Source organism: Ursus arctos, unplaced genomic scaffold, assembly GCF_023065955.2.
Source record: "Ursus arctos isolate Adak ecotype North America unplaced genomic scaffold, UrsArc2.0 scaffold_28, whole genome shotgun sequence".
Taxonomy (NCBI): Eukaryota; Metazoa; Chordata; class Mammalia; order Carnivora; family Ursidae; genus Ursus; species Ursus arctos.
In genome coordinates, this window is record NW_026622963.1 from 24,924,287 (window position 1) to 24,945,304 (window position 21,018).

Consider the following 21,018-nt stretch of genomic DNA (forward strand, 5'->3'; position numbering starts at 1 on the left):
GAGAAAGTGGGGCTTTCTCAATGTGTATTTAGAGAACTTCTTACAGTACACAATTTAGACCATATGTCATGCCACCAATTCACGTCATCGGCCTCTTATAATTAAACTTATTATTTAGAGACATTTGGGGCTAAATGGGATTCTTGGAGGTTTCACAGTTCATTGTGCCAGATCAAGTCCTTTTTATTCCAGCTAAGTTGCAAGGCATTTCATTCACCCAATTATTCACAGATCTTCATAAATAGCCCCACTCCCCCAACACACCACTACTTGACAGCTTTCAATCTTGTGTCTTTTTTTTTTTTTTTTAAATATTCTCTACCCTCAATATGGGGCTCAACCTCATGACACCAAGAGTAGCCTGTTCTCCTGACCAAGGCAGCCAAGCACCCCCTCAATCTGGTATCTTAAAGATGAATGTTTTGTAACTTCTTTATTTGGGCTGGCTTTCCATTTGTTATGGAAATTATTCTTGGAGCCCTTTCCAAATTCTCCGTAGCTCCTTACAGTTGGGAGGTCAAATTATGGCAAGACCATGCAAACCTTGGACGTGAAAAGACCCTAGGTTGAGTCTCGGCGTGGCCGGGTCCTAGGTATTGAACCTCAGACAAGTTGCTACCACTTTTAAGCCTTGACTTTCTCATATGGAGGATGGCAACGACGACGCCTACCCCAAGGAAATCACGTGGGCTAACGCAGCTAATGGGCTGAAAGCACCAGCCGAGAAGAACTCACCAGACGATAGCTTGCAGAAGAAGTAGAATGACTCGGGGCTTTGAGACTTCCCCTCTATCATCTGCATCCTGTCATTTCTGCTCATTTTATCAACAAAGCCATGTACATGAGCATGAGACAGGTTTTTGTGTGTCTTCCTTGTTTTTTCCTGACATCCTCCCTGCTCGTCTGGTCGCAGACCACTCTGAATTCGGGACCTCAGAACTTTAAGAGATCAAATCTTGTCTCAAAAAGTCTGACTACAGCAAAGGAAGTCACTCTCGGGGTTCCATTTAGTGAAAGTACTACCCTGATTCAATGAACAATATCCTGGAGGCTGAAAGTAGTGAATTCTGCCTCCAAAGCGCTCAGCCTTCCCTAGGATTAGTCGCTTGGCTGTCTTGCTATGCAGCTAGTAATTCAGAGATAATCATGTTACCAAGATGCCATTTAATCTGTATTTGGCATATCTCAAGTTTTCATCTTCATTAATAGAGCCATCAAAGTTTCATTGGGCCTGACTGGTATTGGACACACGGGTGATTCACCCAGAGGGGGGGTTTGCAGCTTGCATGGAGAGACTCTGCTTGCCAGATGGCAGCTGTTAATCTGCCTGCATCAGGGGTGCGAGGGGGGGGCTAAGCTCTGCTGGCCCCTGGCCAGTGGGGCTGTCCCTCACCTCCGATGGCACATCGCTGCTGGCCCAGGCTAGGAACCTGGGCCCTTGGGGCACTGTGGGTTTTCCACTGCTTGCTGGCCTGAAGTCACCTGGGGCAATGGATGCCAGATGCAGGGAAGGTCCTGTTGCCTCAAGCATAGCCCACTGAATCAAAAGATTCCTGTGGAAGCAGTATGGTACAGTGGACGGGTGCAAACCTGGGAGTTGGAGAAACTTGGCTTAGAATCCTGACTCTACCAGTTAACTAGCTACAAGAAGTTAGGCATATCACTTAACCTCGTTGAGCCTCAGATTCTCCCATTTGCATGATATGAACCCAAGAGTGTCACCATGGTAGGTTCTCCATAAAGTAGTGAGAATAGGGGAGCCGGGTGCATGACCCTGTCCCACTTGTGCGTGTAGAGCCCTGGGAAGCTCTGATCAGGTCCCTGCAGGGGCTGGATGAAGGTGTTCATCACCGTGTTGTTCGTGGTAATGAAGATGTTCATCATTGAGGGGGATACGTAATGGGATGTCAGGGAGGCTTACCATGCAATCCCATGTAGCGGTGTGAGGTAGTGTAGAGGATGCTTACAAACTGTGCTAGGTGGAAAAGGAAGGAAGGAAGGAAGGAAGGAAGGAAGGAAGGAAGGGAGGGAGGGAGGGAGGGAGGGAGGGAGGGAGGGAGGGAGGAAGGAGACAAAACAAAGTCTGTGGACATCATTCATATAAATTAAAAACACGCACACACAGAACAAGGATATACTACGTGTTTTATGAAGACACATACAAATTCAAGGATATCTTCAAACCTAATACTTGCTTATGGGCTGGGGAGGAAAATGGCGGAGGCAAAGGAGATAAAAGGTAGTAAGCAAGTAAGTGAAGGGCCCAGTACAAACTTACAATGACAATAAATCGAGGAGTAGGACTTACTCAGTGTTCTGCCCCCGGATCTAAAAGAAGAAGAAAAGGTGAAAAAAGTGTGGTGGGAAGGGAGAGGAATTAATAAGAGAGGTGCTTTGGGGGCTGCAGGGTCAGAGCGTGAGGACGGGCGCTGTAGGCACTGCAATGGCGTTCCGTGAGGGTCTCTTTCTCTCTCTGTTGAAGGTGGGCAGAATCTTAGGGAACATGTGATGCAGGGATGAAGCAGAATGGCCTGAACTTCCTATTCGCTGTTATCTGAATTCTCAATCTCCACAGACCCTAACTGCCTAAAGGCACTTCCCTAATTTTTTTTCCAATTCTCATTACAGACCCTATTTTTGTGACTCGGTCACTGTGGAGTTTTAAGAAGGTGTGGTGCTCATTCTTGTTAAACCAGTTGGGAATTTCCTGGATCCCCAACTCTCTGCCCCTGCATAGACGTGCACCGCTCTTCTCATCAATGAGACCTTTGTGTGCCGTGGGGCCGAAGGATATTACTGCGTGAGAAAGAACCACAGGAAACTCCCATCGTTTTTTCTAGAGTCTGAGGGGAAAAAAATGTAAATGTGTAATGGGGCACACTCTGTAGTCTCCTTTTGTTAATTTATGAATTGGAAGATGAATGTGGATTTATTGGAATAGTATAATTAAGTGTCACCGTAGTATAGAGCATAATTATGACCAATATAATAAAGCAGAGAAAGAAACAATTTCCCTCCTGAGCGGCATCATCCCTATAAGCCTTGCTTCTTCAAAGCTTTGCGTTCATTTCCCTTAAATATAATAAGTAAGGCAGACGTCAATAAAGAACGTGATCTGTAAAGGAAGATGGAGCGATCTGTGATGCACGTCCTGTCTTGGCAGCTAAATTTTTGAGATAATATTGAAGATGAAAACCAGCAAGACACCTCTGGGCTAAGAGAGGCTACTCCCGTATTACACTTCTGTTTAGTGCCAGTGTCCCCTTGTCCTATTTTTTTCTTCTCTTTTCCTCCCTTCCTCCTCCTCCTTCTTCTCTGTTGGCCAGATGCCTTATCCCGCTGAAGGTGATGACTTGTTCAAGAATAGGTATGTGGGGGCGCCTGGGTGGCACAGCGGTTAAGTGTCTGCCTTCTGCTCAGGGCGTGGTCCTGGCGTTCTGGGATCGAGCCCCACATCAGGCTCCTCTGCTATGAGCCTGCTTCTTACTCTCCCACTTCCCCTGCTTGTGTTCCCTCTCTCGCTGGCTGTCTCTATCTCTGTCGAATAAATAAATAAAAATCTTAAAAAAAAAAAAAAAGAATAGGTATGTGATCCAGGCTCAGCCAATTCAAGCTTCCCTGGGACTTTGGTTGGTGATAGAAAGACAGAAGTGCTCTCATATCTAGAATTGCCATCTAGAATCCAATGTCTGAAGCCGGAGCAGAACAGAACAGCAGCAATAGTGAGATGGACAGGTGCCTTACCTGAGTGCCTGCACTCAGCCATGCTCAAACCCGGGGCTGTCTAGACCCTTCACTTCTGTCAACTGATCAATTCCTCTTTTGACTTGAGCTGATTAGTGTTGTCTTTTTGTCATTTGCAAACCAAAGATTTCTGAGTAATGCGCCAAGCAAGTAAGGTAAATACTGTCACAGCGGGGAACATGTGCTCATTTATCAAACATGTAGTGTATGCTTCCTTGATGCCAGAAAGACCCTTTGCATAGCAAAATTCCATGCCTTATTTGAATCATTGTCAAACAAAGAGAACACATCTACGTGTTAGTTCAAGGATATCTGACATATCTTTGGCTATCTGAAGAAATGTGTGTGTGTGTGTGTGTGTGTGTGTGTGTGTGTGTGTGTACAGTATGTGTGTATCCTTTTTCTTCAACAACTACACAGTAGTAATATGACCATATGCTGGGGTACCTGCATCATATAACATAATGACATAATTCATGAGTCTTTGCCAATACTTTCATTTTCGCGAGGGCGTGAAGAACTGGTTTTGTGTTCATGGGCCGATCAGCTGTGTGACCTTAGGCAGTTTACTTAACTTCTCTGAGCTTTCTGTGTTCATCTGTAAAGCGAACATAATCTGTATCAACTGATTGTTGTGAGTAACACACAAATAAGTTTGTGTAAAGTACTTAGTATAATGGCTGGCACACAATAAAATCATTCAATATTCAATAATTCGATAGCCATCGTTAATACAATTGTCACCGTAGTCGCCATCAGCATCATCGTGATGAAGGACACTTCACCAGTAGTTTAAATAATTTGCACGCATGTAGGGGTTTATGTACCATTTGCAAAGTACTTTTTTCATCCAATTTGATACAGTGAGCCTACCCTGCCGCACAATACCCATTTCACATTTTGGCTTCTTGCAAATTCTTTCAAAGTTTTACATGATATCTGAGTCTAGTATCCAATATAAGGGACTGAGAAATGCATCCATTTCAGCAGAAGAGTTTAAAAAAAAAAAAAAAGAACATTTTTAGGACAAATGTGGCCTGGTCCTGCATTCAGTCTTTAATCAAGGCTAGGAGTTTAACTGCTTCATAAAACTTTGGTTACAGCTGTTACACCTGTGAGCAGAGCAAATCAGGGGAGAGGAAATGTTATTTTGACCAGAGTGCCTTCCTTTTCTTTTCTCTAATAGATCACTGATACCAAAAGAAAAATTTGAAGCAAACTCTTTTGCTTTCTGTCATTGGTCATTTAAAATATTCTTTTTAAATTTTTTTTTTCAAGTTGGACCTCTTGAAAGACTATGTGTGTTTCATGTTACCAGCATAAGCAGATTGTTGAATTTGATGCATTTAAATGTTTTCTTTGTTTGTGGAATTTTTTTTCCACAAAGGCACGCTTTCAAAATGTTAAAATTATGGCTCCATGGTAAGATCTTTTTGGTTTTTCTGCACAGGAAAATACTTTTGGCTTAACAATTGGGTAAAAATCCTCAATTGTATTGTTTAAGGGAAGGTTATACTTCTGATCTCACACAAATTTCTAGAAAAAGGAAAGGCCTTGATTTACTAATTGAGCAACACTTACTAATAATTCTCTTTTTGCTTTGGACCCGGGTGTTGTTTTATCTAAGTCAGGGAAGAAACAGCCTCTTTATTAACTGCTAAGGGGGACAGCGATGCTGTGGAAAGTGGGAGTCATACCACTTTACAGGTATAAACTTTAATGATCTCTTGCATATAAAACCAAAAGAAACCAACAGGCATATAAAACAAAACTTTCGGGGCGCCTGGGTGGCACAGCGGTTAAGCGTCTGCCTTCGGCTCAGGGCGTGATCCCGGCGTTCTGGGATCGAGCCCCACATCAGGCTCTTCCTCTATGAGCCTGCTTCTTCCTCTCCCACTCCCCCTGCTTGTGTTCCCTCTCTCGCTGGCTGTCTCTATCTCTGTCGAATAAAAAAAAAAAATCTTAAAAAAAAAAAATAAAACAAAACTTTCTTGGGTATTCAGATGATTTCTTCTTGGTCAGAGCTCCTGCCAGAAGCTGGAAGTAGTGCTGAATTCAGAATGCTTTCCCTCTGTTTGGGCTATTCACGTAGCCCCGTTACTAAGTGACTTCTGATGTTGCGATACTTAAAAAAAGAGTCAAGAAGTGTTCTTCATTCTGTCTCATTGATTTACTGATTTATCCCACACCTAGATTCTTGGAGTAGTTTATCAAGAGCACTTCTGCATCCTTCACTGTACCTAAGGTGAATGCCAAGTTCTGGACTTATATATTAACCCTCATAATTACAGACAGCGATCATTATATGAAGATGAGTAATAATATTTAGGCTTTATGAATACTTGATGCATTTTGAAAGACATGGAGCCAGATTTGCCTAATGCTTAAGCAATTGCTTAGTAGTAAATCAGGCATCTTTAGAAGCTGTATTAAGATATGCTGCAGAAGTTTTCGGTAATGTCCCGAACGTTAGCATTGGTGGAAATCTGTTCTAGAGAAAGGAGCCATGGGGACAGGCTACCCATTCAGCTTCACATGATCAATGAACAGTTTAGGCAGCTTACTGCCAAGTATTCCGTAAGTGATTCTCAAATTTTAAATTTAAACTCTGCAGGGGTGTCTGGGTGGCTCAGTTCGTTGAGTTTCTGCCTTCTGCTCAAGTAGGTCATGATCCCGGGATCCTGCCTGCTTCTTCCTCTCCCTCTGCTTGCTTCTCTCCCTGCTCGTGCTCTCTCTCTCTCTCTCTCTGTCAAATAAATAAATAAAATCTTAAAAAAAATAAACTCAGCAAATATTACTCATATGTTTCAGGTGGGTGATATATGCCCAGCTCTATATTCCATACATAAAGGGAACCTGGATGTTTTTGGATCTCATAGCTGTGGGCGCACATAAGGCCAAGTTAGCCTTAGTAGCTCTTGAGAACCTCTCCAGGACCGCCCACAGGATCTCCTGCGCATGCCCGGTTCCCTCCACCGCTCCATCTGGGTGCCATCAGGCTTGGCAGTTCCCCACTGCAGCTCAGCATGGAGAGCCTGAGCTGCTGAGAGGTCTCTGGTGGAGTGTGTATGGTTGAGGGGGGCGTCCTTCTGTCCGCGTGTCACACTTTATCACTTCAGCCCAGAGGCGACACAGTTTGGACCTGAGTCTCACAGTGGCTTTCATCAAAATAGACCTGTCAGCCACGTCCTGCAACGGCTCTCTCTCAAGTGTCAGACTGAGTTTCCAGTCCTGGGAAACCCACAGCCTCCTCTTCTGTGCACCTGGCTTTTCATGTCCCCATGGATGTCTGTTCTCCAAAATTTGTCTCTTTCAGTCCAAACCTCCAACCACATTGGACATGAACTCATGCAAAGAAATGGGGATACCAAGATAGGGAGTTTGTGGCTCCATGAATCTCAGCGTAAATTTCGCTACTGTTAGTGTACTTTATTCTTAGTGGATCATTTCGGAGGATGGCCTGAGTATAGCGATGATTTGGGCTCAAAGGGTACACAGACCCAGACACATAATAGCAAGTTTCTCTTTGATCTTGTGGTTACGACGATACTGTATGCTAAAGAAATATGGTGGTTGTGGGTACAGAGACCATCACAGACAGTAATAGGAATTTACAGAAATCTGTGAAAGATCCACACAAGCTTGCCATGATGATTTGTCGGGGTGGTTCAGATGTCGAAGAGATGGAGTGTTCAGTAATCAGTGACTTGTGCATGATATTTGCATAAAGAGAACTTTAAAAAGGTTACATTTCTTTTCTACTTTCATATTTACTTTGTGTTAAGGTTATAGGATCTCACTGGCAATGTTGCTGATGCTATTTTTGTGAACTCCCAACTCCATGTTTAAATGTAGCCGGATGGAAATTTTGAGCAACAGCAACAATAAATATATCTGACATCCCTGTGACTTTCAAGTTCTGCTATGCCTGAGAGTCAGGGAAGGCTGTTTTTTTGCCTTGAACTCTGAAGGAAGAAAGAAACTTTTGTTTATAAATTTCAGAGATTTTTGTCTTTGCACTTACCACGAAGTCAAATGTAGATATAATCCACTTTAAGCGCTTTTGGCAAAATTTCAAATATGCTTGTTTTTTGATAAGGGGGAAAAAATCCCAACTTTTTGTCAACACAAGTCCTTCACTCTGTGTCGTATATGACTTCTGTCGGTCAAGCTGTGATCTTGTGGGCTTGTGGAATACTGATCCGGTACAGGAAGTAAGAGCCAGATATGTAATCTGGGCCATCTTTCTGATCCATTTTAGTTATGTCTGATTCTAAATTGAGTTATGTAGAATTTAACATAACAGGACCCTGTTTCTATATTCTTTATGCCTGCCTTCAAAAAATGTAAAATTTTACGCGCCAATCTGAGTGAAATGATCTGAGGGTATTCAAAATCAAAGATTATTTAACTTGTGCTCCAGTGTGTTCTATACTGGACTCCTTTACAAAGATATTTGATAACCGAACAATTGTGTATGTGTGTGTGTGCATATATATATATATATATATATATTTTTTTTTTTTTTAACTCACCACGCTTAGATGTGTGAATGTTAGACTGTAAGCGCCCCAAAAGGGCAGGGTGGGGTGTGGTGTTCACTTTCTTAGCCCCATAACACCTGGTGGAAGGCTCTTGAGAAGTAAAATGCCAGTTTAAAATTGTACGGACTGTATTCCTGAAGATGTCTGACGGTGACCTCTTACAACCATCTGGTGAGATGGATCGGACAAGTCTTACAATCGTTATTTCACAGATGATAAATCTGAGCCCCAGAGAGAGCAATTTGTGATTCCTTCCATGTCTTCTACTCAATCTTTTCCTTGAGTCCTAGAGCTGGAGCTTTATGTTGAATGGGAGGGGCATCACTATACATGGGTGATGGGGAAAGGGCATGTCTGAATTCATGAGTCAGGTTGGTGACAGTTGGTAGAAGCCTTACTACGGAGCCACAGGACTTTTCCATTACCACCGACACCTCACCTCCTAGACCGGGGGGAGGCATTGAACTACATTCGCAACAACCACGAGCAAACCTCGGCAATGAGGTTTCCAAATGGATGTGGAAATGCATCTCTGGCCTTTCTGAAAGTGGTCCCCAGGGTGCCTGCCGTGTGTAGTAGTTTTTCCTGAAGCTTCAGGATCAGTGTTTGAGGTGCTGGACCATCTTTACCTAACTTCTACCTGGTCTTACTCATTACAGGTGGACAGGAAGCTGTATTGTGAAGGGGTCAACAACAACGAACAGGACTGATTCAGGGCATGCTACCTTGGATCTTTGGGTTACAAATATTTATCTAACAAAATGTTCTTATCTCTCAGAGTCCCCATGGGAGACTTAACATTTCACTAAGTCTTGCATAGAATTCTAGGATGGACAATGTAACAATTTGCTTGTCCCTTCCTAATACGTTTCCATCCTATTCAACAAACGGTTTAGTGAGCACATATTACAACATGCCAGGTGACTGTATTGATACTGGGATGGAAATATGGTGGAAAGTGACACACGCACTGTCCCTGCCTTCACAGAATATATAAACTAGTGGGGTAAAGAAGACAAGAAAGGAATGAAAGTTGGATTCGTGCGATGAATGAAAACAGTCCCATGAAATTGGTGTGTTTTTCCAGAGAGGTAAGCATGCTGGAACTTTCTGGCTATTGCAGTGTAGATTGCCTGAACTTCTTAATGTGCTCATGGGTAGGCTCTGGTCTTAGTAACTATAAAATACTGTGAAAGTTCCATGACCTCTTTGGACCAGTTTTGTCATTTGTGAAACATAGGGGTTGACTGGATGATTTTGTAACTACACTTATCATGGTGAACATTGCATAAAGTAAAGAAGTGTCAAATCACTACATCGTATGCCTGAAATAAATATAACATTGTATGTCAACTGTGCTTCAATTGAACCAAACAAACAGATAAATAAAAGTCTTTTCAGTGAAATGTTGAAAGCTCTTCCTCTAGAGTCAGGAGCAAGACAAGGGTTCTCTCTCTCACCACTCTTGCATAGTTCTGGAAGTCCTAGCCAGAGCAATTAGGCAAAAAACCAAACCAAAACAAACACAAAACACAAAACAAAAACAAAACAAAAAACCCACCCAAACCAGAAAAAGGTAGGAAGGAAGGAAGGAAGGAAGGAAGGAAGGAAGGAAGGAAGGAAGGACAAGCATCCAAATTGGAAAGAAAAAAGTAGAATTGTGTCTGCTTGCAAGTGATATGATCTTATATGTAGACAATCCTATAGCCTCCACCAAAAACGTCTTCGAACTAATAAAAGAATTCAGTAAAGTTTCAGGATACGAAACCAATATACAGAAATCAGTTGTGTTTTATACACAAACCTATCTTCAATTCTATTATGATTTAAATGGAGTTATTATTTATTATCTGAGAAAGAAATGAAGAAAACAATTACATTTACAATGGCACCAAAACCAAAAACAATAAAATACTTAGAACTAAATGTAACCAAGGAGGTGAAAGATCTCTACCTGGAAAACTATAGGACTTTGATGAAAAAAATCGAAGAGGACAACTAAATGGAAAGATATCCCATGCTCATGGGTTGGAAGAGTTAATATTGTTAAAATGTCCACACTACCCAATGCCACCTATAGATTCAATGCAATCCCTATCAAAATCTCAATGGCAGTTTTCACAGAAATAGAAAAAACAATCCTAAAATTCATACGGAACCACAAAACACCCTGAATAGACAAAGCAATGTCGGGAAAGAAGAACCAGACTGGAGGCATCATATGTTCTGATCTTAAATTGTGTTATAAAGCTATTGTGATCTAAATGGTATGGTTAAAAACAGACACACAGACCAATGGAAATAAGTTGAGAGCCCAGAAATAAACCCACATATATACATACAGTCAACTACTGTATGACAAGGGAACCAAGAATACTCGATGGAAAAAGGGTTGTCTCTTCAATAAGTCGTGTTGGGAAAACTGAATAATTATATATGAAAGAATAGCATTGGATCCTTACCTAATACCACTCATAAAAATTAACTCAAAATGGACTAAAGACTTAAACATAAGACTTAAAAATGCACAACTCCTAGAAGAAACCATAGGGAAAAATCTCCTTGACATTGGTCTTGGCAATGATTTTTTGAATATGACACCAAAGGCACAAACCACAAAAGCAACAATAAACAAGTGGGACTATTTCAAACTGAAGGTCTTCTGCACAGCAAAAGAAATAATCAACAAAATGAAAAGGCAACCTATGGAATGGGAGAAAGTATTTGCAAACCATGTAACTGATAAGGAATTAATATCCAAAATATTTAAGAAACTCGTAAAGCTCAAAAACAGAAAACCAAACAGTCTGATTAAAAAATAGGCAAAAGTCCTAAACTGACATTTTTCCAAAAAAGACATACAAATGGCCGGCAGGTATATTGAAAAGTGCTAAATGTCACTAATCATTATGGAAATGGAAATCAAAATCATAATGACATCACCTCACACCTATTAGAGGGGCTGTTATAAAGAAGACGAGGTGACAAATGTTGGGGAGGATATGGAGAAAAGGGAACCCTCGTGCACTGTTGGTGGAAACGTCAGTTGGCAGAAACACTGTGGAAAACAGTTTGGATGCTCCTCTAAAAAAAAAAAAAAAAAAAGAGACTACCCCATGATCCGACAATCCCACTTCCGGGTATATCTCCAAAGGGAATAGAGTCAGGATCACAACGGGCTGTTCAATACAGTATTATTCACAACAGCCAACACAGGGAAACAAACTTAGTGTCTGTCTATGGAGGAATGGATAAAGAAGTTGTGGTATATATATATTTCTGGGAATCTAATGTAGAAAAATAGAAATAATACAATAGTATAAATATTACTTAGCCACGAGAAAGAGGGAAATCGTACCATTCTAGACAACATGGATGGACATTGAGGGTGTTGTTTTTTTGTTTTGTTTTGTTTTGTTTTAAAGATTTTATTTATTTGGTAGAGAGACGGCCAGCGAAAGAGGGAACACAAGCAGGGGGTAAGTGCAGAGGGAGAGGAAGAAGCTGGCTCCCAGCAGAGCAGGGAGCCCGATGCAGGGCTCGATCCCAGGACTCTGGGATCACGAGAGGGCGTTGTTTTAAGTAAAATAAGTCAAATGAGAAAAACAAGTATTGTATGATCTCGTTTATTCGTGGAAGCTAAAAATGCTGAACTCATAGAGACAGAGTTAGAATGGTGGTTACCAGGGGCTGGGGGCTGGGAGAAATGGGGCGATGTTGGTCAAAGAGACAAACTTCCAGGGGCATCTGGGTGGCTCAGTCGTTGAGCGTCTGCCTTTGGCTCAGGGCGTGATCCCAGAGTCCTGGGAGCGAGCCCCACGTCAGGCTCCTCTGCTGGGAGCCTGCTTCTTCCTCTCCCACTCCCCCTGCTTGTGTTCCCTCTCTCGCTGGCTGTCTCTCTGTCAAATAAATAAATAAAATCTTTAAAAAAAAAAGATACAAACTTCCAGAATGAACAATTCCTGGGGATCTAACGTACAACATGGTGACCATAGTTAACGACACTGTATTGTGCACTTCCGAGTTTCCAAGAGTGGATATTAAATGTTCCCCTCCCCCTAAGCAAGGTAAGTATGTGACGTGTTGGGGAGGTGTTATATTGTGTAATCGTTTTGCGATATGTACGTGTAACAAATCATCACGTTGCACACCTAAATCTTACACAATGTTATATGCCGGTTGTATCTCAGTAAAGGTAAAGGGGTGGGAGAGCTGTTCAGTCCTAAGTGTTTTTGTTGTATTATTGCAATAACTAACATCTATAAAAGGCTACATATGCGCCAGGCACTGGACGTGTGGCTTTTTGGCATTGTTACATTTAAAAAGTAATTTTTGTGAGTCTGCTGTGTAAACCCGGCTACCATATCAAGAGGGGTGTGGTGTTAGTAACCATCAAGGCAGCAGATGGCTTTGCCCAGATATCTTTCTGGATTTAGATATTTTGAGACCCTTTTTGAGCGAACTTGTATCACATATAGAAGGATCCGCGTGCTGTTTATATAATATTCATATATAAACTCTTTGTTCATGGTGAAAAATGATCCATTTGACGCCTTGCATTATTTAAAAGCTCTCTCAAGACAAATAAGCAGTTTTCAAGGCAAAACAGAGTCCTTCCGTCTGTTATGGCTATTTATTTAAATGCCCCATAGCCACACGTCTCCGTCAAGTATCTCCTTTCGCAAAGTTGTTTTGGTCTTTTTGGAATTCCTTTGTGTCATTTTCTAACATTATTGAACTTAATTACTACGTGACTTACTAGGCAGACGTGGTCTTCACCTACCTGCTAGAGGATTAGGGCTCCTCCCTTTTAATCGTGTGAGAGCAGGGGAATGAGCGATGCCCTTGCAACAGGCCAAGAAGCACACACTAGGAGAAAGAGGTGGGGCATTCGATGTCCCACTAAGGTGGTAAATTAGTTAACTGATCATGATGATAATGATAATGACAACACTAATGATGATGGTAGAGGTGGTCCTGATACTAGCCATTATGGGTGGAGCGTCTCAGAAACTTGGTTTGCATAATTATTTTATTTAACGCTCACAACAGCCAAGTGAACGTGGTGCTAATATACCCGTTGAGAGAGGATGAAACTGAGCCTCAAAGTTTGTATCCACCTGTTCTGATCACACGGTCCGTAACCAGACAAGCTGGGGTTTAAGCCCAGTTCAATCTAATTCCAGATCTTTGGCTTTTAGCTGCTCCACGGGACTAACTGAAGACCTTGGCACCAGGATTCCTTTCTAAGACACGAGGTGAGTCTGCTATCCTATCTCTAATTCTATGATGATTTAAATGGAGCTATTATTTATTATTAAAATATTATCAGTCGGTAAATAGGAAAGTGTCTTAAACAATCGGAAAAAGTAATATTACACAAATGTCACAAATGTTTAGCAGGTGAGTGTTCAGTCTGTGCGTGGGAAGGCAGCGTGATGCAGGGGAAAGAACATGGGTGTGAGGTTGGCCTGGCCAGGATCTGGCCCCCCCTGGCCAGCTGTGTGATCTTGGCCAGTCACTTACCCTCTCTGTGCCTCAGTTTCTTTAGCTATAGGGTGAGGCTAAAAATAGCCACCTTAAAGGAATGCTGGAAGCTCTGGAGATCATAAATGACAAATCTGTACAATGCCGAGCAAGGACAGTACAACATTGCTCCCCCTCAGTAAAAGGTAGGAAGTGATACCATTTTACTTCCCTCCATACACACCACTGGTTGCAATCAAGCTTTTGGGATAGAACTCTAACTCCTTAACTCAGCCTAAAGGCTGTGCCCGATTTGATTCCTGCCATGTAACCAGCCTTATCTCTGGACATTCTCCCTCTCACTGGGCTCAGATGGGCCAAGCATTACTCCTCCACCCCAGGACCTTTGAATATGCTCTGTCCTTGGCTGAGAATACTCTTTCATATTTTTAGTAACTCACTACTCTTTCTCATCCTTTAGGTCTTGGCTCAAATATCACTTCCCCAGGGAAATCTTCCCTGAACCCTAGAAAACATTAGGCTCCCTCTTACATACTTCCTGAGCTCTGTCTTATTTGGGATACTCCTCACAGTGGTAATTAAGTACTTAAGCGAGTACTCGATGAAGATTCATTGAATGAATGAAGAAAAGAATAAATGAATTACTGAATAAAGGATTGTCTTATTTCAAAGATTCCCCTTGGTGTTTCCTGACCTGTTTTTATTAGAAGAAGACCATAGGACGTGAGCCATGGAGACTTCTAGCAAAGGCACAGGCTTTTGCCCAAAGTGGTGTCCTTTTCACTTTTGATGAGAACAAGACTTCCCCAGGGACCATTTGTTACCTGTGGCACGACAGGCAGCCTCGAGGACCAAATAAGCTGCCTTGGGTCTGACCAGAGTGATACTCTGGATGAAAGAAACATACCACCTCTCTGAAACAGATGCTTTGGTTTATGATGGAAACAGAGGAGCCTGCAGGTGCGGGCTGGGCTGACACGGGCTCTGCGGAGAATCATTAGAGCCTCCTCCGAAATGCGGATTGACTCTGTGTTTAATCAGCCACAGGCAGAAGAAATGGCTTCATTTCAGCTCGATGAGAACCAGATCACAAAAGGAAGATAGATGGCCAATACGGTTCATCACTACGAGCATATTGTCTTAATTTGAAGGAACAGCCTGGCACCCATTCTAATCCAGGAGGAGAGTGTAATATGGCTAGCAGCAAGGGCCAGCTAGCTCAAGTCTCAGTGCGCCCCTTCAGGAAAAGCTCTCGTTTGTTTCTTAATTAATATTTTAAGGCAAGGGAGAGCCATAAGACACATTCCTCAATCATTTGAGAAATTCTCCCGCTTGGAATTCAAGACGCTTGAAGGAAGGACTCTTCTTCCCTGAAATGTCTGAATCTCTATGTCTACCAAAGTACCACGGCCCATGAAGGAAGGGCCATTTGCTGGCTGTTTGTAACACATGGTCATGTGTGCAGTTCATCTGGAAATAGACGCACGTGTCGTGATGAGCCCTGGGTGTTATACGTAACTAATGAATCATTGAACGCTGCATTAGAAACTGACAATGTACTCTACAGTGGCTAACTAGATATAATAAAAAAGAAAAAGAAAAGAAATAGGTGCAAATAGAAATAGTACCATGTCTCTGCACGCGGATACCTGCTGGTCACTCGTGGGCTCTTATTTCCAGGGGCTCAGTCTTCTGCTTGCCTTTGGTGCTCCAGAGCTCCTACTGGGGAGGTGCGGAAAATGGATATTCTGTTCAGAGGCAGTTTGCTCGTCGATGGCCTGAAAATGCCAGAGAAGGGATGTTTAAGCTCTTGCAGGAGGAATCACACGTATCTGAACTCCGCGTCCTTGCCAAACCCCTCTTATTTGAAGTGAAAGCAGATAATGAGCGGTTGGGGTACTTACAAACAAGTGGATGTTTTAGAATCATTTGGTATGTGTCACATCCATGTTTTCATTCTCTCCTCTGAGCCTGAGCACAAAGAGCTTTTACAGCCCTCCCCACCCCAATGACTATTTTCCAGATGTTCTGAAACAACATCAAGTGACCCAGTTTACCCCTGAGAGGTTTATAAAGGTGCATTTATGGAGAGCCCGGCTGAGCGAGGCTGAGATGTTCGCTCTGCAGCTTAGTCCGAGATAATCTCCCGTGAACGTCGCATCAAATCTTCCTTTACCTAAGGCACACTGAGTATGGTTTTTAGAAAAAGATATGCTAAGTACTCCCAAAGTGAAGAAGAAACTTAAGAAGCTTAACAATGGATGTAGAAATATTATCATCAGCTATCGGGGTAATAGTATCCAGTCGTTCTTCACCTACAGGCATGGATTTGGGCTTCGGCAGATGAAGACAGGACAGTAGAAGTCCGTGGGCTTAGTGCATTTAAATATCAGCAAGACGAGGCGAAGGACCTTGTTAGCATAAAACCTGAACACATGTCATTTGCTTTTTGTGCTGCATGGGATGAAAAAAATATCACGGTTGCAGCCATGGAAGGAGGCATGCTGGGGTTTTTATGCAGATCGCTAAGACAAGAGAAGTCCTCATTAATGGACAGGAGATCGTTTCATTCTTTGCACATGGGCAGCATGCACCAGAGCAGTCCGTGGGACCAGAACCCAGCTCTTTGCCCACGTAGTGGAGACGAGCCATTTCCCGAGGGGAGACAATATGCTGTCTTAAATTCAGTCCTACAGAAAGAACCTCCCATTCCTTCCAAACACGGGCATCCGGTGTCGTGTCAAAATCTGGCGAGAAGGTGGCATCATTCTTCCCCAGCACATCTGCTGTCTGTGGATGACATTCAGTGGGACCGGTCCCCCCCCCAACCCCCAAAGTAAGTGACATGCCAAAGCCTTGATGTGAAAAGTACTTAATGTTCTATAGTGTGTCAGTTTCCCAGTGGCTGCGGTGCAAAGTGAACAACCTTCCTGGCATGACTTCCATGATCACTGGCACCGAACCCAGTGCAGTCATCCCCTTGAGGTCCTTTACACGTGAAAGGGAAAGTGAGCACGTGTAAGAGGCTCCTATTCTCTGCCTATCTCAGAAGGCCTGCTCTTCTGCAGCCGTTCACACCACGGCCCTGTGACACGCCACCAGCTAACAGGTGACGGTCCCTTCGCTGAGTTCAGAAAAGCTGGGAAGTCTTGGCCCTCACGTAACATGCTTGCCTGGCACAAACTGTGGTGAGGAAGCCGAATTCCCACTTTCGTGCGGCCATGGATGCCTTCTCGAGATAAGATAGACTGCTCTTTGGTTTGGAAACCTGTGGCGTGGAACGTTAAAGAGCGATCCTTTTGAGTCACTTGGCACGGCTGGCACTTTTTGACTTCTGCAACTGCTCTGCCCATAGTCAGAAATACCGGTTCCCTTACCCTTATCTTCACATCCTTCAGCGTCCGTGTTGTTCCTGGTCATCCAGTTAGCTGCTTCCTCTCATTTCACATCCTCTGACAGTTTGGGGTGGTTTGAGTTGAGTGGGGTGGACAAGGGGAAATTGGCGATTTCCTCTGCCTCTCGTAGAGTTAATCTCTCATCCAGATCCTGCTAAAACATCTCTCTCAACGGCAGTCTTTATTCCTGGTTTAGCAGCATCCCCGTAGAGAACAAGTTTCTTCTTTACAATGCTCCAACTGAAAGTCCAAATGATAGATGGTTTCCTGAGCCTGAAGAAGACACTTAAGCACTTATATTTCTTTCAACAATTTATTCCCGTTTGAACAAGACAGTTGATTTCTCATGTTAGCACGGGGCAAGCAGGGTATGTGTGTGCAAACAAAAATGTCTGGCATCCATTCAAGAGTTGGGTGAAAATCAGGACCCAGAAAGAACGTTGCCAGCCAGAAATACTACTTTCTTGTGTCCACTATTCGATATCTGGGGGTTTCTCTCCCGTCTGCCTACATTTCCTCTGTTCTTAAAAGTCCTGTCTGGGTCTGCAGAGAGAACAAAGTTTCTTACCATGGATCTTTGGATGTTTTCTTCGTCTGTCTACCCCAGTAGGCCCAATAAAGGACACTTCTAGTTTTTAATCTGCTTTCTTATGCATCAACCCCTCCCCTCCTGGACACTCCCACCTTGTGTGCCTGTAGTAAAACATTGGTTTCGACTAACATGTTTTGTTCCATGTGCTACATCTGAGCCACTAAATGTTTCCACGAGGAAACATTTGCAAGCATCTTCAAAAAGGACGCCTCGTTCCTTACCCCAAAGAAAACATAGCAAAGTTAGCACATGTGTTTCTAGAATCCCTTTGCCTTCATAAAAGTCATCTCTGTTCTCCCTTTCTGATCAGCAGGGAGAGGTATATATGCCCACATTCTCTTCCCAAGGGTGAAGCGGTGTATGTTTTGCCGTGTGTACTTGGCCCACAGAGGCTCACAGGAACTCTCACACAGTTGAGCCTAGTAGTGATTTTTATAATCTTGTGACAAGTTTTCCAACCGGCAGGTTTTTGGGGGACTTGAGACCTGCTCCTTCCATGGGTGCCTCTCAGGGGAGCAATGAGAACCAGAGGCAATTGGTGCTTCCCTCCCACATTGGCAGTATTGCGCCGGGAGTCCGAGTGTCCAGCATTCTCCCCAATAAGGAACTTTCCCGAAGGCTGAGGCATGTGACGTCTAAACAGAAATCACTGCCACTCAGGAAACTTCTATCCACTTTCTTAGGCGCTGCCTGCCCATAAGCGTCATCTTGGTAAAGTGTTATAGAAAATTTATGCCTCATCACAAAGAAACAGCTGTGAATTGCCACAGTCCCTAACTTTTGAAAGATGTTAAAGGAAGGTATTCATTTCAAGCCACTCACTTCAGCTACAGCTCTCCCTCCGTGTTTTACTATCGTGGTGTCTCCTTCTGGTCCTGTAAGTGTTCCCTGGTTTCTCTCTAGGACTGGGGGAAACCGGGACGCATAATTTACGACTCCTATTAAGAGGGTTGGCTGGACGTGTAGACAAGATGTCAATAATTATTTCTGGTGGGGCCTTCACATCAGAGGAAGTGCCTCTGTAGCATGGCTTATTTTAACAGAAGACAGATATGCCTGACCTGGGTTTTATGACAGATGTCAAATATATCGAAGTGTGTTGTGAGGCTGATCGCCTTATTGGCAAGAAAATGAAAGAGCACCAGGAAGATGGATGGGAAGCTTTCCTCGAGGGGTTTCCTGTCTCTTTGCGCAGGTAGGACAGTGAACCTGACGAGGGACCAACTGGCAGGCCCGAGGGGAGACGTCAGTGAGACTCGGAACTTGCACCTGCCCTTGAGACTTGGAAGCAAGGGTCCCTGCCCCCTGGAGTGATATCGGGATGGTGGGGAGTGGGTGGGGGAAGAGGGGGGACACTACGGCCATTAGAGGGAGGCCCCCCGACAGCGGGCACCTCCTTACATGTGATACCCGAGGCTCCTCCCAGACCTGCTAAAAAAAAATCTTGGTTCTCCAGCCTTCCCTCCTGAGTTCAGCTCAACAAAGACTTCTGGAGAGCTTACTATGTGCCAAGCATGGCCCCGGGCATTAGAGAGTAGTGCTAAACACCGCATGTTCCAATCAGACCTCCCCACCTTCGTTCTTCTGGGTCCTTCTGCCTGGGGGAGAAACAGAATCTTAGGGTCACTTATTAGCTGCTGGATGGTTAGGGGCTAAATTGATTCACTTCTCTGAGTCTTGTCTTCCTCATCTGGAAAATGAGCCTCATAGAGTTAAGAGGATTGGACATAGAAGCATCTTTATGCTTGCCCCAAGGATGATATATACAAACTATCAAGGGGAGGGGATGGCCACTCCGCTATTTACTTTGATCCACAAGGCTGCTTTTTGGGTAATTTATATCACTTGCCACTAAATTAACTGCTATTAGATCACAAGCTTCCTATGTGTCTAAACCCTGAGCTCCCTTAATCAACTATGATTATCAGAAAACTGTGCCCTTTGGGACAGATGAATGACAAAAAAGGACACCTCTCCTCCACGTGGATATATCAAGCACCAGGTGCTGGGCTAGGTTGGTGGAAGCTGGATCTCGCTTCACACAGTGCTGGACACAACATGCGTACTGGGTAAGGGTTTTCAACTCAATTTATTACAGCCATTGCTGTGCCGAGAACGACAGCCTTCTATTTTCAACGAGGCTACTTGAGTCATTGGCAAGACATCATGGATACATTGTAGATTAAATGTAAAAGTCACCACAACAGTATCTTCGCCTTCTCTCTCTCTCTCTCTCTCTCTCTCTCTCTTTTTTTAAGATTTATTTGTTTATTTTGAGAGAGAAAGAGCAAGAGTAGGAGGGTCAGATGAAGAGGGAAAGAGAATCTCAAGCAGGCTCATGCCGAGCGTAGAGCCCAATGTGGGGCTCAACGCCAGGCTCAATCTCACAACCCTGAGATCATGATCTTTGCTGAAACCAAGAGTCCGATGCTTAAGCCACTGCACCAGGCGCCCCTCCACTTGTCCTCTTAAAATATTTCTTCCTCAGAGTCTGTTGTTGAGAAAGAATGTAGTATTTCATTCATTCTGGGTTTACTGGACATAAACTGTTACAGGTGTTTTTTTGGTCACCATGAAATATGGGGTATCAATAATAGCATGGATTAGGGAAATGCATGGAGAAATAGTGACACGAATTATTAAGGAAGGAGACCTATGTCTTTACACACATGCGACTCCCCACCATTGGGTAAGGGGGACGAAATAAAAGCATTGAGAATGATTTACAGGGAAAGTTAGTTGTGATATAGAGTGTTGGTTGGTTTAGCTATTTTTCTTGTTGCTAATTCTATAAAGATAGTGTGGATGCTAAAAGTAAAATCCATGATAGATGGAGGAACTGCACAGTCTTCTGTTTTGCACTTTTAAAAACAGGTTTTATTTATTTATTTGTCAGAGAGAGGGAAAGAGAGCAGGCACAAGCAGGGGGAGCGGCAGGCAGAGGCAGAGGGAGAAGAAGCCTCCCCAACCGAGCAAGGAGCCTGATGTGGGACTTTATCCCAGGACCCTGGGATCGTGACCTGAGCCGAAGGCAGATGCTTCACCGTCTGAGCCACCCAGGCGTCCCTTCTGTTGTGCAGTTTTATTTTGTCCCATTTTGTAGTGATACCAAGAAGAGCAATCTTAAGAAAGTAGATCTTGTTCGTTTCCCATGTTTTCCCCTGAGTCCCCTGGGCTTTTGACCACAACCGCCTAGAAAGAAGAGGTGTTGTTGGAGGAGAAGTGGGACAGGGACCGTTTTCATGGGTGTCATCCT

The 21,018-nt window shown here is 43.5% G+C and overlaps 1 protein-coding gene and 1 long non-coding RNA gene across 10 annotated transcripts in view; one reads left to right on the top strand and one right to left on the bottom strand.

Moving 5' to 3' along the window:
- LOC113263654 (uncharacterized) overlaps positions 1–21,018 on the top strand; it is a 177,987-nt gene that overhangs the window by 85,847 nt on the left and 71,122 nt on the right. For 3 of the 9 annotated variants that reach the window (XM_057303850.1, XM_057303852.1, XM_057303853.1), the window contains one exon: positions 2,629–3,006. The exons of 1 other annotated variant lie outside the window; for it this stretch is intronic. Coding sequence is in view for 2 of the 8 variants with exons in the window: in XM_057303847.1 (XP_057159830.1) it covers positions 9,277–9,298 (22 nt within the window). In the remaining 6 variants the exon portion in view is untranslated. 5 more of the 9 variants (XM_057303847.1, XM_057303848.1, XM_057303849.1 and 2 more) reach the window with 5 other exon arrangements.
- LOC130541982 (uncharacterized) overlaps positions 15,468–21,018 on the bottom strand; it is a 40,044-nt gene continuing 34,493 nt past the window's right edge. Inside the window, exon 3 of the long non-coding RNA XR_008956162.1 lies at positions 15,468–15,553. This is a non-coding gene — a long non-coding RNA (uncharacterized LOC130541982). The remainder of the gene's footprint in view (positions 15,554–21,018) is intronic.